This window comes from Eptatretus burgeri, chromosome 1, assembly GCF_056783735.1.
Source record: "Eptatretus burgeri isolate ZD-2024b chromosome 1, Ebu_testis_v1, whole genome shotgun sequence".
NCBI lineage: Eukaryota > Metazoa > Chordata > Myxini > Myxiniformes > Myxinidae > Eptatretus > Eptatretus burgeri.
This window is the reverse complement of record NC_140961.1, coordinates 32,065,568-32,079,618: the sequence shown is the minus strand read 5'-3', so window position 1 is coordinate 32,079,618 and position 14,051 is coordinate 32,065,568. Positions and strand designations below refer to the sequence as shown.

Here is a 14,051-nt window from a genome sequence, read left to right as displayed (position 1 = left end):
AGAACACATTCAAATGACCCATAACAACACATTCAAATGACCCATAACAACACATTCAAATCACCCATTAGAACCCATTCAGATCACCCGTAAGAATCACCCATGAGAATCACCCATTCGAATCGCCCATTAGAACACATTCGAATCACCCATTGGAACACATTCAAATCACCCATTAGAACACATTCTAATCGCCCATTAGAACACATTCAAATCACCGATTAGAACACATTCGAATCGCCCATTAGAACACAATCGAATCACCCATTGGAACACATTCAAATCACCCATAACAACACATTCAAATCACCCATTAGAACCCATTCAGATCACCCATAAGAATCACCCATGAGAATCACCCATTAGAACACATTCGAATCGCCCATTAGAACACATTCGAATCGCCCATTAGAACACAATCGAATCACCCATTGGAACACATTCAAATCGCCCATTAGAACACATTCGAATCACCCATTGGAACACATTCATATCACCCATTAGAACACATTCAAATCACCCATTGGAACACATTCAAATCACCCATGAGAATCACCCATGAGAACACATTCAAATCGCCCATTCGTACACATTCAAATCACCCGTAAGAATCACCCATGAAAATCACCCTTTAGAACACATTCAAATCACCCATAAGAATCACCCATTGGAACACATTCAAATCACCAATTAGAACACATTCAAATCACCCGTAAGAATCAACCATGGGAATCACCCATGAGAACACATTCAAATCACCCGTAAGAATCACCCTTCAGAAAACATTCAAATCACCCATGAGAACACATTCAAATCACCCGTAAGAATCACCCTTCAGAAAACATTCAAATCACCCATTAGAACACATTCAAATCACCCATGAGAATCACCCTTGAGAACATTCAAATTGCCCATGAGAACACATTCAAATCACCCATTAGTACACATTCAAATCGCCCTTTAGGATCACCCTTCAGAAAACATTCAAATCACCCATGAGAATCACCCTTGAGAACATTCAAATCGCCCATTAGAACATATTCAAATCGCCCATGAGAACACATTCAAATCACCCATTAGTACACATTCAAATCGCCCATTAGAACACATTCAAATCGCCCTTTAGGATCACCCATCAGAACACATTCAAATCACTCTTTAGAACACATTCAAATCACTCTTTAGAACATATTCAAATCACCCATTAGAACACATTCAAATCACCCGTGAGAATCACCCATTCAAATCACCCATGAGAACACATTCAAATCACCCATGAGAACACATTCAAATCACCCATTAGAACACATTCAAATCACCCATGAGAACACATTCAAATCACCCATTGGAACACATTCAAATCACCCATTGGAACACATTCAAATCACCCATTGGAACACATTCAAATCACCCATTGGAACACATTCAAATCACCCATTAGAACACATTCAAATCACCCGTGAGAATCACCCATGAGAACACATTCAAATCACTTTAGAACATATTCAAATCACCCATTAGAACACATTCAAATCACCCGTGAGAATCACCCATGAGAACACATTCAAATCGCCCATGAGAACACATTCAAATCGCCCATTAGTACACATTCAAATCACCCATTAGAACACATTCAAATCGTCCATTAGAACACATTCAAATCACCCATGAGAACACATTCAAATCACCCATTGGAACACATTCAAATCACCCATTGGAACACATTCAAATCACCCATTGGAACACATTCAAATCACCCATTAGAACACATTCAAATCACTTTAGAACATATTCAAATCACCCATTAGAACACATTCAAATCACCCGTGAGAATCACCCATGAGAACACATTCAAATCGCCCATGAGAACACATTCAAATCGCCCATTAGTACACATTCAAATCGCCCATTAGAACACATTCAAATCGCCCTTTAGGATCACCCATCAGAACACATTCAAATCACCCATTGGAACACATTCAAATCACCCATTAGAACACATTCAAATCACCTATTAGAATCACCCATTCAAATCGCCCTTTTGGATCACCCATCAGAACACATTCAAATCACCCTTCAGAATCACCCATTCAAATCACCCATTGGAACACATTCAAATCACCCATGAGAATCACCCATTGGAACACATTCAAATCACTCTTTAGAACATATTCAAATCACCCATTAGAACACATTCAAATCACCCGTGAGAACACATTCAAATCGCCCAAGAGAACACATTCAAATCGCCCATTAGTACACATTCAAATCGCCCTTTAGGATCACCCATCAGAACACATTCAAATCACCCATTGGAAAACATTCAAATCACCCATGAGAACACATTCAAATCACCCATTAGAATCACCCAATGAGAACACATTCAAATCATCCATTAGAATCACCCATTCAAATCGCCCTTTTGGATCACCCATCAGAATCACCCATGAGAACACATTCAAATCACCCTTGAGAATCACCCATTCAAATCACCCATGAGAACACATTCAAATCACCCATTAGTACACATTCAAATCGCCCATTAGAACACATTCAAATCGCCCTTTAGGATCACCCATCAGAACACATTCAAATCACCCATTGGAACACATTCAAATCACCCATTAGAACACATTCAAATCACCCATTAGAATCACCCATTGGAACACATTCAAATCACTCTTTAGAACATATTCAAATCACCCATTAGAACACATTCAAATCACCCATGAGAATCACCCATGAGAACACATTCAAATCACCCTTCAGAATCACCCATTCAAATCACCCATCAGAACACATTCAAATCACCCTTCAGAATCACCCATTCAAATCACCCGTGAGGATCACCCATGAGAACACATTCAAATCGCCCATGAGAACACATTCAAATCACCCATTAGAAAACATTCAAATCACCCATAAGAACACATTCAAATCGCCCATAAGAACACATTCAAATCGCCCATGAGAACGCATTCAAATCATCCATTAGAATCACCCATTGGAAAACATTCAAATCGCCCATAAGAACACATTCAAATCGCCCATGAGAACGCATTCAAATCACCCATTAGAATCACCCATTGGAAAACATTCAAATCGCCCATTAGAACGCATTCAAATCACCCATAAGAACACATTCACATCAACCATGAGAACACATTCAAATCGCCCTTTCGGATCACCCATTGGAAAACATTCAAATCACCCATGAGAACACATTCAAATCACCCATTAGAATCACCCATTCAAATCACCCTTTGGAACCCATCAGAATTTAACACGATGTGTTAAAGGTTCCTCTTCTTCCTCTCCTTCATTTGTGATGGATGGATGGAAGGAAAGCCATCGCCAAATATTGAAGTGGCTTCATCACTTAAAAAGCAACAAATGTAGAAAAACAAGCAGCGAGGTACTGAGAATCCGAAAAATGTGGAGGAAACAATGAAATGCATGCAAAATGTGTTCAAGGTTTGATGCGAATCGCAGTTTCTGTTTTAAATGACTTCCTGTTCATTTCATCATTGACGAGTTAAACAAACCAAATGGGTCGAAAAACAGAGAGAGCAAGTGAAGGGAAAATGCTTGCAGGGAGACGATGTGCGATTAGATGTTGAGCCGAGTGTCCAGCGTTCGAGAAAAGCTTAGCGGGATGAAACGTCAGTTCAATGATGAGGTCACATGATGGTAAATTGTGCCTGTGGATGATGTGGTCAAGTGCTTAAGCCAACATACAGCGATTTAATTGACAAGAGATTTTGAAAAGCTTAAAAGTGATTATCACTTAATTGGTTAGCCATCTGTTAATTATCCATCATGTGGCTCGATTTGGTTTCGTGGTGAGAGAGACGGCTTAACCTCGTTTGAATTGTGGAATACGAGGTGCAGTGAACATCCAAAAACAGGTGAATTCTAACTGTTGTAAAATTAACATCAAATCCACCTGAATGCATTCTCTCCCACCTTGATATAGTTTCACATGTCTCTGAGAACCGTCTCCATGATAACCATGTCATTGCACCCCACTATAGACTTCCCCACCCCTCTGGTGACTCTTCCCCCATCCCACTCCTCCATTTAGCATTTTTCACTCTCCACCCCACCCGTGGAGGAGCAGTTCTTCCTCTCCTCCACACCCCTCCCGATCCTATTTTGGGGTCATACAATATCGATGCCACAATTAAAGACAAATTCTTCAAACATTCTGCCCTTTTTAAAGCATGTTAAATTTGAATAATTTATTCATCAATTTTGGAAATCTTAGTTTTTGGCTTGCAATAATTAAGGAAGTAAAAATGTGACTGCTGCTCAGTTCAAGCCAGGGTGTTCAAGAGGCAGCCAGCCAATCCTTATTCCACCCTCTTACTTCTCGTAGGTTTCCTCGGCATCCATCCGACGGAAAAACTTGGCAAGTTTCACTGCAAAGATGATGGTTGGGATGAGGAAGAAGAGGCTCCAACCAAGGCCAAACCAGTACACATTCTGTGGGAATACAACCAAGCGAGATCATCAGCTCAACTGATTGGCTAAATGTGGATGACACAAATTATTCGATATCAAATGAAATATGGCATTTCTGACCGTTGAGCTAAAATGGCAATCGTCCTCGTTTAACACGTGGGCAGGCTGTTGGAGATAGTGTGAATGTCAACTTACGGTGCAGTTAATGACGAGCTTGCAGAGGATGGACTCGATGGATTTCACAACATTCACCAAAGGTTTGCAGCCTCCCAACTTCGTGATCAACTGTGCAACAACCAAGTTAATACGACAGATTTTGCAAACTTGTTACCGTCTCAGGTGGGTGGACGAGTAGCATGGTTCAAAGATGTTGTTGGGTCACATATTCACCCCAACCGTGTAACCACAGACTCCTATTTGTTCATATGCGGCACAAAGCTGCGGGGTAGCATCATTGACTGAGGTCACGGCCGTGCCGCTGATGCAATGCGGCTGAGCCCATTGTTGGGACAGGAATTTGTAATTTGGCTACGGTGCCAGAGATGGCTTGCCGACTCTTCGTGAAAGACACCTTGGGATCTTTAACATTCACCGACAAATGCTGGCAGACAGGATGACACATCAATGAATCACCCTGCCTGTCTGTGCAACATAAGGATGGCAGTTTATAGCTGGGTCGGATTCAAACCCAGGTTAGAGCTTAGAGATGGGGGTGCGCACATCTGTGCCATCCTGTCAGAACCAGAGTATCACGTTTGATTGCTTCGATACAATTTCTATCACAACAGGTCTAACTTTTCATCATCCATATTAAAATTGTGTGTAATGACGTCGTTGCTTTGTCCGACTACTCGAACATGTGCTCTTGTGTTTGTAAAACACCAAAGTTCAAAGCTCAGCATTGTTAGCATGGTTGTGAAGATGACACCAGAGACTAACTGACTCTGCTTTCAGAAACTCTGTTTTTAAGAATCGTGCACAAGGTTGAGAAATATTCCTTTGCTCTAAGTATAACACTAACCATAAAGAAAACGATCAGAAAAACACAACTTTACTTTCAGATTGCAAATTAACTTCCTTACATTTGGTTGTTAACATAAGAGATGGTGTGTTTAAATTTAGAAGTTTAACTTCCCTTCCAACGTTAGTTCCATCTCTGTTATGCTTGGAAAATGGATAACATCATCAAAACCACCCTTGTCTTGGAATTTTAGTGTGTGTGTGTGTGTGGGGGGGGGAGGGGGTTGTGGTACCCTTATTAGAAATGTGTTCGGTGGGAATACCTGAAATAAACAGATCGAGTCGGGGATTTACGAAAGAACGAGAGAGTACTTAGATTGCACAAAGGGAAGTGAACTTTGCGGTGAATTTCATGCACAAACACCCAAACACAAACACATCAGTATTCAAGTTATTCAAAGCAAAACTCCGCAAAAGTTTTGTTTTCACTTCTACTTTCAGGTGACGAATGGTTTTGTCCCGAGTTGCATGTGTAACAGGATCGCCAGCACGTTTCTCAAAAAAATGCTCCATGTAATCGAGGGGTTCACTTACATTGCTTCTCACCCACTTGACATATTGCTGGAAATCGTCGGTGATGTTGGAAAAGTAATTCACGACAACCTGTGTGGAAACAAGCAGGACTCAGGAGACACACCACAGTCTCATACCCACCACCCCCATGATATTTATTACACCCACCAACCCAACCATGTTACCAGCAGGTTCATCCCCTTCTCTCTGTATGTTCAATCACTTCCTTGCTTATTGTATCCAAATGGACCCTACCATTTCCTTCTTCTTTTTAAAATTTTTTATCCTCTTCTCCTCACTCTTCCTTTTGCCTCGATTATGTCCATGATTAAATAAATAACTCGGGCCATATTAGGCACCCACCTTCATGCATACATCAACACAAGCTGGTCCCTAAAAGATTGCCCCACAGTTGTTCAAATGTTATTTTTCTTCACGTTCCATTCACAAACGTACCTCCTTCACAGTGGGCAGGGATCCGTTATTGATGAAAAATTCCAAATTGTCCAGGAGATGCAGTGTTTGATTCACCTCGGGCTGTTAAAATGATAAAGTACAAAGCTCAGTACACCTCAGCATGCATGCAGTCTGACCACAGTGAACTGCCATAATATGGGTACTGTGCTCCAGTTTCTCCCCAAATCAAAATTCTCTCCAACAGGTAAAAAGAATAGACTTATTTATTTATTTTTTGTTTTGAGTCAAAGCTCGTGGAAGAGCGAGAACACTGAACGGATCATTATGTAACAGAACAAAAGGAACAGTAGAGAAAAGGGAAGAAAACACTAACAGTGGAGTTGGAAGGACAAAATAGAGTGAGACTTGGACAAATAAGGGATGTGGGGAGCAATGAGGCATAGGGATGCATAGAATGCGTGGAGTGGACAAGATGGATACAGAAGCAAACTACCAGAAAGGAAAAACTGGAAATTTGGAAGAAGGTGAGAGTTAATGGGGGTAGAAAAGATCATGCGGTTGGATGGGGGATGATCTGAGATGGTGGTGATCAGCTGTCTTGAAGACTGAGAGGAGGAATGAGATTGAAGAAAATGTGGATGTAGGTTCCACAGGTGGGGGAAAAAAAAAGTGGAGGTGAGCAGTGATTCTGGATTTTGGGAGTTTCATGAGAAGGGGGTTGATGGTGGACTGCATGCACCCTGCAGATAAGCAGAGTGGGAGGGGGGACAAAGCATGGAAAGAGCAGATGGTGCAAGACCAGAAAGGAGGTAGAGAAAGACAAAAACCGAGATATAAAGTAAGGCTATGTTACCTATCTTCTTCTTCTTCTTCCTTCGGCTGCTCCCGTTAGGGGTCGCCACAGCGGATCATCCGTATGATCCGCATAGTGATTTGGCACATGTTTTACGCCGGATTCCCTTCCTGACGCAACCCTGGTCGCCTCTTACGACACAGGGATATGGTACACCTATTTTAACCGGGGTATACACCGGCCCAGTATACTGGTACTCATTTTGCCGACCTCGGAAGGATGACAGGCTGAGTCAACCCCCTGGTGTATTAATTCAGTGTCCCAACGGGGTTTGAACTCAGGACCTTTTGGATCCCAAGCCGCTGCCCTTACCACTGCGCCAACACCAGGCTTGGCTATGTTACCTATCTGTGATGGGAAAAGTGATAGGTCCACAGACTCAGATTCATTGTGGGAGATTCCAATAATTTTGGAGGCCTTGATTTCCATGGCATCAAGGTAAATAAGAAGTAAGGCAGGGGAGCCAGCCCAGAGAGGAGAGCAGTAATCCATCAGGCTGTGTGGATGACAACCTTGTCGGTGGATAGGAGTTAGGGTGTGCCAAGGAAGGACTTTGTATGAAAGAGGATGGCCCAGTCGGCAACTGGCTTTGCAGGCCAACCAAGAAATTTGCTTTGTCCAAGTAAGATCATGGCTGATAGTGAGACCCAAGGATTGAGTGACTGAACTTCCTCGATAATTATTAAGAAAGTAGATGAGTGTTTGTCAGATGGTGAGAGTGAGATTTGTCAGGATTGAAAGATATATTCCAAGTATTTGACCAGCTTGTGATTTTATCGAGATATCAAGAGAGCGAAGAGGATGCAACCTGCCTGCCTGTCTGAAGGATGATGGATGTGGAGTCATCAGCAAATCGATAAATCATATTTTCCAGTGTCAGAGATATCACTGATGAAGATCAGGAAGAAGAATGGGCCGAGAACACTGCCTTGGGGCACTCTAGCCTTGACAGGGAGAGGAGATGAAAGGATTCCATTGAGAGCCACATGTTGACTACGAGAGTAGAGGAAGTCAGTAAGCCATGTGTGGAGTTGGCCTTGATGCCAGAGAGGTTGGAGAGTAAAGCACGAAGACAACTGTATCAAAAGCATGAGATATGGTCAGACGGCCTTGATCTCATGTCTCACAATGACAGCCTCCCTCCATTGTTGGGTGAGAAGAATCAGTGTGACCAAGTCTGAAACAAAATTGGTGAGACGAGGCTGTTGAAGAAAAGGAAGGATTTCATATAAACTGCGATGCTGCATTCCATGACCTTGCTGATGATTGGAAGTAAGCTAACCGGTCTGCACTGAGGGGGATTCGTTTTTGCACCTCGTTTATGTAATGCAGTGATGTTGGCTGATTTCCAGATGGAAGATGACCTCGTGCAAATTATTGAGTGAACAGAGCAGAAAGAGGATTTGCAAGACCAGCAGAGCAAGTTGTGCCAGAAACTTCTTCATCTCCTCAGGTGCAAAGGACACAGTCTAGAAGCAGTTGGGTACAACAGGGAAAGATGGGTACCAAGAGTGAGGGGTTGGGTACACAAGCTTTTGAAGCAAACACAGAAATGAAGCATTCAGCCTTCTCACTATTGGAGTCGGCTGTGATGCCATGAAAAGTGAGAAGGGATGGAGAGGGGGATATACTCCAGAGACAGACTTAACAAAGGGGCACCAGGTTTCATAGGAAGGAGACAAGTTTGAAAGTTAATTCAAGACGTTGGACAGATTTGTTTTTTGGTTCTCCTGAGAGTTGACACACTTGTTGCAGACTTTGTGGAATGAGGTGAGATTGCCTTTGGTGGGGTTAGCTTTCAAGTAAGGAAGAAAAGGGAAGTTATTTCAGAGCAGCTGCCTCACCACGTGATTCATTGTACCATGGGCGGGAAGAAGGGTGGGATAATTGAAGACAAGATGGGATGAATCTGTGCATATTTGGAGAGTAGGTTTCTGTGGAAGAATTGCCAGGCTGAGTTAGCATCAGAGGCAGTAGATATGGGAAACCAGTCCAAAAGAGAGATGGGCGTTTGGAGTCCCTGCCAATTTGCTTGAGTGACCTGCCAGACTCGCCAGTGCTGAGGCAGCTCTCTGAGAATAGCCAGAGAGATGTTGACTTTCACAAGCATATGATTAGATGAACCAATTGGAGCAGAGGAAGAGCAGGAGATATGTAAGGGAAGTTTGTCATCAAGACCAGAAAGGAGGATTTGCCATTGGGAGAAATTCCGGTGGAAAACTTTTCAGATCGAGTCAGTCCCGTGGAGTCATAAAAGTCCTTTGCTGAAGTGGCATGACTGGTGAAAGGTACAAACACCCAGCCAATTTGCACGGTGACAACTGAAATTGCCACTTATGGGGAAGAAAGAGTTGGGGAGAGTGGTTAAAAGTTTGTCGATGTTGTCCGAGAGAGATTGTAGATTGGGTCGTCGCTGTTAGGACGACGGTACAAGACCCAGACGAACAAGTGGTGGGAGCGGAGCAAAAATCCCAGCCAGAAGTACTCCTGGGGGTTGGGAGGTATGACATGAATACAAGGGCAGTGAGAAATTGAGTTCTTGATGTGAAGTGTAATTATGCCACCAGGGCATGGTTCAGGCTTATCAAATTGTAGGAGACAATAGCTGGGGAGTCAGGGACATCCTGTGGGAGGAAGGATTCTGTTAAACAGATGATGTCCGGTTTATTAGCAGTAGCTTGGATTGAGAGATGTCAGGTTGGAGCAGAGACCTCGGATGTTTGAGGTCTACACAGGGATTGGGGAGGAGGTGTTTGGAGGGTGCAGGACAGTGGGGCCACTTTTTGGGGGCAAGGTGAGAGGAGAGGCTTTAAGGAGGAAGGTTTAAGAATGGGTGGGGAGAAGGGGAAGCTTTGAGAGGTTCTGGTGAGGACGGATGCAGAAAGGGAGAGAAATGAAGCTGTGAGGGGCGATGCTGAAGAGGGAGACATGCAGAGGTGGTGTGGTTTGAGGGATGCAGACTTGTAGGAGATGTGAGGGTGTGGTAGCGGTGCTGACACTGTTAAAGATGTGAAAAGAATTTGTCATGTGCACACAACCTCTGCAAACTGGACCTCAAGATTCCCAAACTGGATAAAGTGATAAAGATCATTGGATGGGTGGTAAGAATTTTTGTTGAAGGTATGGAGAAACAGGGGAAGTTCATTCATGATGCAAACATGAGAGAATCATTCTATTTTGGCTTCTTTCTTGTCCTATAGAGAGAAGCATCATGACATTAAAACAGTGATGGGTAGGATGTACCACATTGCGTATTAAAGAAAGCTGTGTGTGCAATGTGGATATAAAATCACCTGAATCCTTTTTGATATAGTCTCGATCTCCTGGATGAGAGTTTTCAGTTGTTTCTGTGAGAATGAGAGACCAATAAAGCAGTTCTCATAGCAACAAGACAGGAACTTCAAAATGATTAGTTCTGCATTTACTAATTTAACAGCACTTACCATACTCTCATTCATCGGAATGACCTGATCGGTATGAATCTTTCTCAGACTGCTTGCCCGTGCGGATGCGTCGGTCTGCAAGATTGAAAAAAAAAAGAAAAAGGTTTTCATTCACACAAAAAATGCCTAAAACTTTGACCTGCTGAATCCTCACAGCACCTTCAGGATACAAAATACGATGCAGGTGCAAGTCCGGGTTTTAACCCACAAACTGATTGGCTGTGAAAACTGCCAAACTGGAAACGTTGATCGAGAGCATTTCGATCAAAACAAAATAACAATCATCAAGATTAATAAAATATTACAAGAAAAATGATTTTTGCAGGAATCAAACTTAGAAAATGCAAATTTAATAGGTTATGTGCATAAATAGGGGGAAATGTGTGTTTAGATGGGAGCAGAAATGGTTGGAGGGGTTTTCCCACTTTCACCCCAATGAGGCTTCATTCAGTTACCTGCAAGTTTGTAATTTTCAATTTTTTTTTTTTTGTTGCCTCTTTACTCTTACATAACAATATATTGAAGTAATCATCTTCACATGGTTTTCCACAACTTGCACATTCAACTCCTCTCTTAGGAAGTGATGAGGGCATAATTTGTTAGAGCATCTGCTCTGAGTCTGGGAGGTTGGTGGTTCAAACCCTCGTCGATTCATACCAAACACTAAAAATGATAAGTGCTGTTTCCTTGCTTGATGCTCAGCATTTAAAGGATAGAGCATAAGAAAAAAAACCCATAGGTTGGCATCCAATGAGGAGAGGAAATTTCTCCTTGACTGACCCGCTGTGAGTGGAGAGAAAAGCAAGGTCATAAAGATGACCTCACTAGTATCCATAATGAAATGGGAAGTGACCGTCACCTCCCCCAAGCTCAGTGGTTGTGTTTATGTGAAAGTCAAGTCTGGTGTTGTCTCATGTGTCTGTCTGCATGTGTGCCCAATTTGCATCACAGCTCCTCCATGAGCATGACAATAAAACTGCAGGATCGAAGGAGTTTCCATACTGTGCTGACACTGATCCACATCATCACCCACACTGATGCTTCACCAATTGCAGCAACAATGGTCGTCTCATACGATTGCCATGCAGACACTTATCCCACACAAACTGATCAAGTAAGGTATAAACTAAGGCGATACCGCAATTCATATTGAGTTACTAATCGTTGACATCATATAGGAAGAGTGTGTATCTGGTGCAATGACACGAGAAACCTTATTTAGGACGAGACGGGCACTTTGCAGAAATGGTTCTTCCACTTCACAGATAATTTGGAAAGGAAGACACTGTGCATGAGCCGCTGAGGCCTAGGTAATTCTCAGTTACACACGCCCAAGAGGGTTGACTCACTGGGAGCTGTAATGAATCGCAGTGTTCCCAATTAAAGCAGAAAGCAAATTTGAAGGATGATTGTAACGTCAAAGAATAGTTCTCATTTGACGAATACGTTGTCATTTCAAACACTAAATAAGGAAACTTTCCCATCATAAATGTAAATAAATAATTATTTTGAGGGCCACAGTGAGTACAAGCACCTCCAACAGTCTTAGATTACTGCAGAAAACAAGTTTCTGCAACGTGGGGTGAACAGGCCTGTTCAAAATTGATAACATGCAAAACCATAAAATCTTCGTCACCACAGCACATGCACACATCTAACACGTGGTGAGAGAATGCTTGAGATCAGAAAACAAATACCAAATTTGTTTTATTGATTTTGTCAGCAAACTCAAGAAGATCCATTTTCACGATTCCTTTGTCCATCTGAAAATAAAATGAGGAGAAGAAGAAGAAAGAGGTTGAGGCCAAGTATTACTTTGAATAACATCATCATAATCAATCATTGGCAAAGCATTCACCACATAACTGATAACAATGCAATTACCTCCATGGAGAGGGTTGTGAAGTTGAGATCATTGATACCAGAGTTGTAAAAGTCCTCAATGTTATTCCTGCCACTGGTGGACAAGATCTCGACGTCACCTACATTGACATTCACACGAGCCAACTTCTGTTCAAAATCATCTGTGTACTGCAAGAACAAATGTCGGAACGATGTTCAGCAGATGATCACGACGTGAACGTAATTGTGGTCGTTCATTCGAAATGAAAATTCGTTGGAAACGTCACGTATGCTTTGCGTGCCACCTGGTGGGCACTCACTCCGATACCATCCAATCGCTCGGTCTGGCATGCAAGCTCGGTTTAATTGCACTTTGCACAAATGTTGTTGGACAAACCTTGCTGATGTCAAGCAGGTCATCGATATGTGAGCCATAAATCGACTTCAAATCCAGGGCAGTAAATACACCCTGGTTGTTCTCACAGTTCCTGCGGGAATGAGAAACAAATGAGATTCTGAAAACGGCAAAAGACAAGGGAGACATTTTGATAATGATGTGAGCACGAACCACCACCCAAAAGGGGCAGTGGGATGTTCGATTAAGATTACACGAAGTCTTGAGAGGAATCAAATGAACCTCAAACAAAATGAGTCAGCAGGGCAGGGAGGGGAACGGGGGGGGGGGGGCATGGTGGCATGGTGATGGTGGTTGGGATGCATTTTCCTGCCCACAGATTGCTGAAGTCAGATCCATGTAGCAAGCTCAACAGAGGAAAGCTTTTTACACACCTGAACACGTCATTCGTAGATACATCATAAACTCCAGGTTGTATTAGACGAAGAAAAATCGACCCGTTTCCTGCAGGTCTGTCCAATTTATCAATGAACTGCAGGTGAAATGTACACATGGTATGCAGCATTCGAAGGATGAAACTCAAGAATGAGACTCTTAAAGGAATGAGTGAACAAAAAAAAGCATCATCAAGTTTCCCGGCTGACATTTTCACAACTGTAACTGATGAACATGAACAGTGGCCCAGGAGTGCAAACACATGGCATCGTTATATCATTCTAGATTTTTTTTAACCACAATTCATTAAATATACCATTCCTCAACAGCAAAATTATTTTATCCAACATGCTCACAAATAATGATGTGAAAAGCAATACAAGGTTGGAATGTTTGTTCTACCGGACCACCATTAAAGTTTCATTCCACAAGCTTGTACTTTAAGGGGAATGCAAAGGGAATATTTTTTTCCTTGAAAAACCATTGAAAAAAACAAAATCACTAATCACGGTCTAATTTGAAGATAATTTTTTCTTGGAAATTTGTTGGCCAATCACAAAGTACTGAGGAAAGCCGTAAAGTGGCGATTTTTGACAGTGACGTCACACCTGGATCCCACCTTGATCTAAATGGCGAGGCATATAGAGAAACAGTGTATCTCGAGTTTGGATTCCGATTCCGATTCATCATGAGCAACCCTGAAGGTTCT

The 14,051-nt window shown here is 42.4% G+C and overlaps 1 protein-coding gene across 1 annotated transcript in view; it reads right to left on the bottom strand.

The window, feature by feature from the left end:
- PROM1 (prominin 1) overlaps positions 1-14,051 on the bottom strand; it is an 89,742-nt gene that overhangs the window by 1,058 nt on the left and 74,633 nt on the right. The window contains exons 13-22 of the mRNA XM_085877912.1: positions 13,342-13,439; positions 12,950-13,040; positions 12,595-12,741; positions 12,408-12,473; positions 10,711-10,785; positions 10,561-10,614; positions 6,454-6,534; positions 6,019-6,087; positions 4,660-4,749; positions 4,370-4,485 (exon numbers count right to left, since the gene is read on the bottom strand). Coding sequence (XP_085734038.1) covers positions 4,370-4,485; positions 4,660-4,749; positions 6,019-6,087; positions 6,454-6,534; positions 10,561-10,614; positions 10,711-10,785; positions 12,408-12,473; positions 12,595-12,741; positions 12,950-13,040; positions 13,342-13,439 — 887 coding nt within the window. The remainder of the gene's footprint in view (positions 1-4,369; positions 4,486-4,659; positions 4,750-6,018; positions 6,088-6,453; positions 6,535-10,560; positions 10,615-10,710; positions 10,786-12,407; positions 12,474-12,594; positions 12,742-12,949; positions 13,041-13,341; positions 13,440-14,051) is intronic.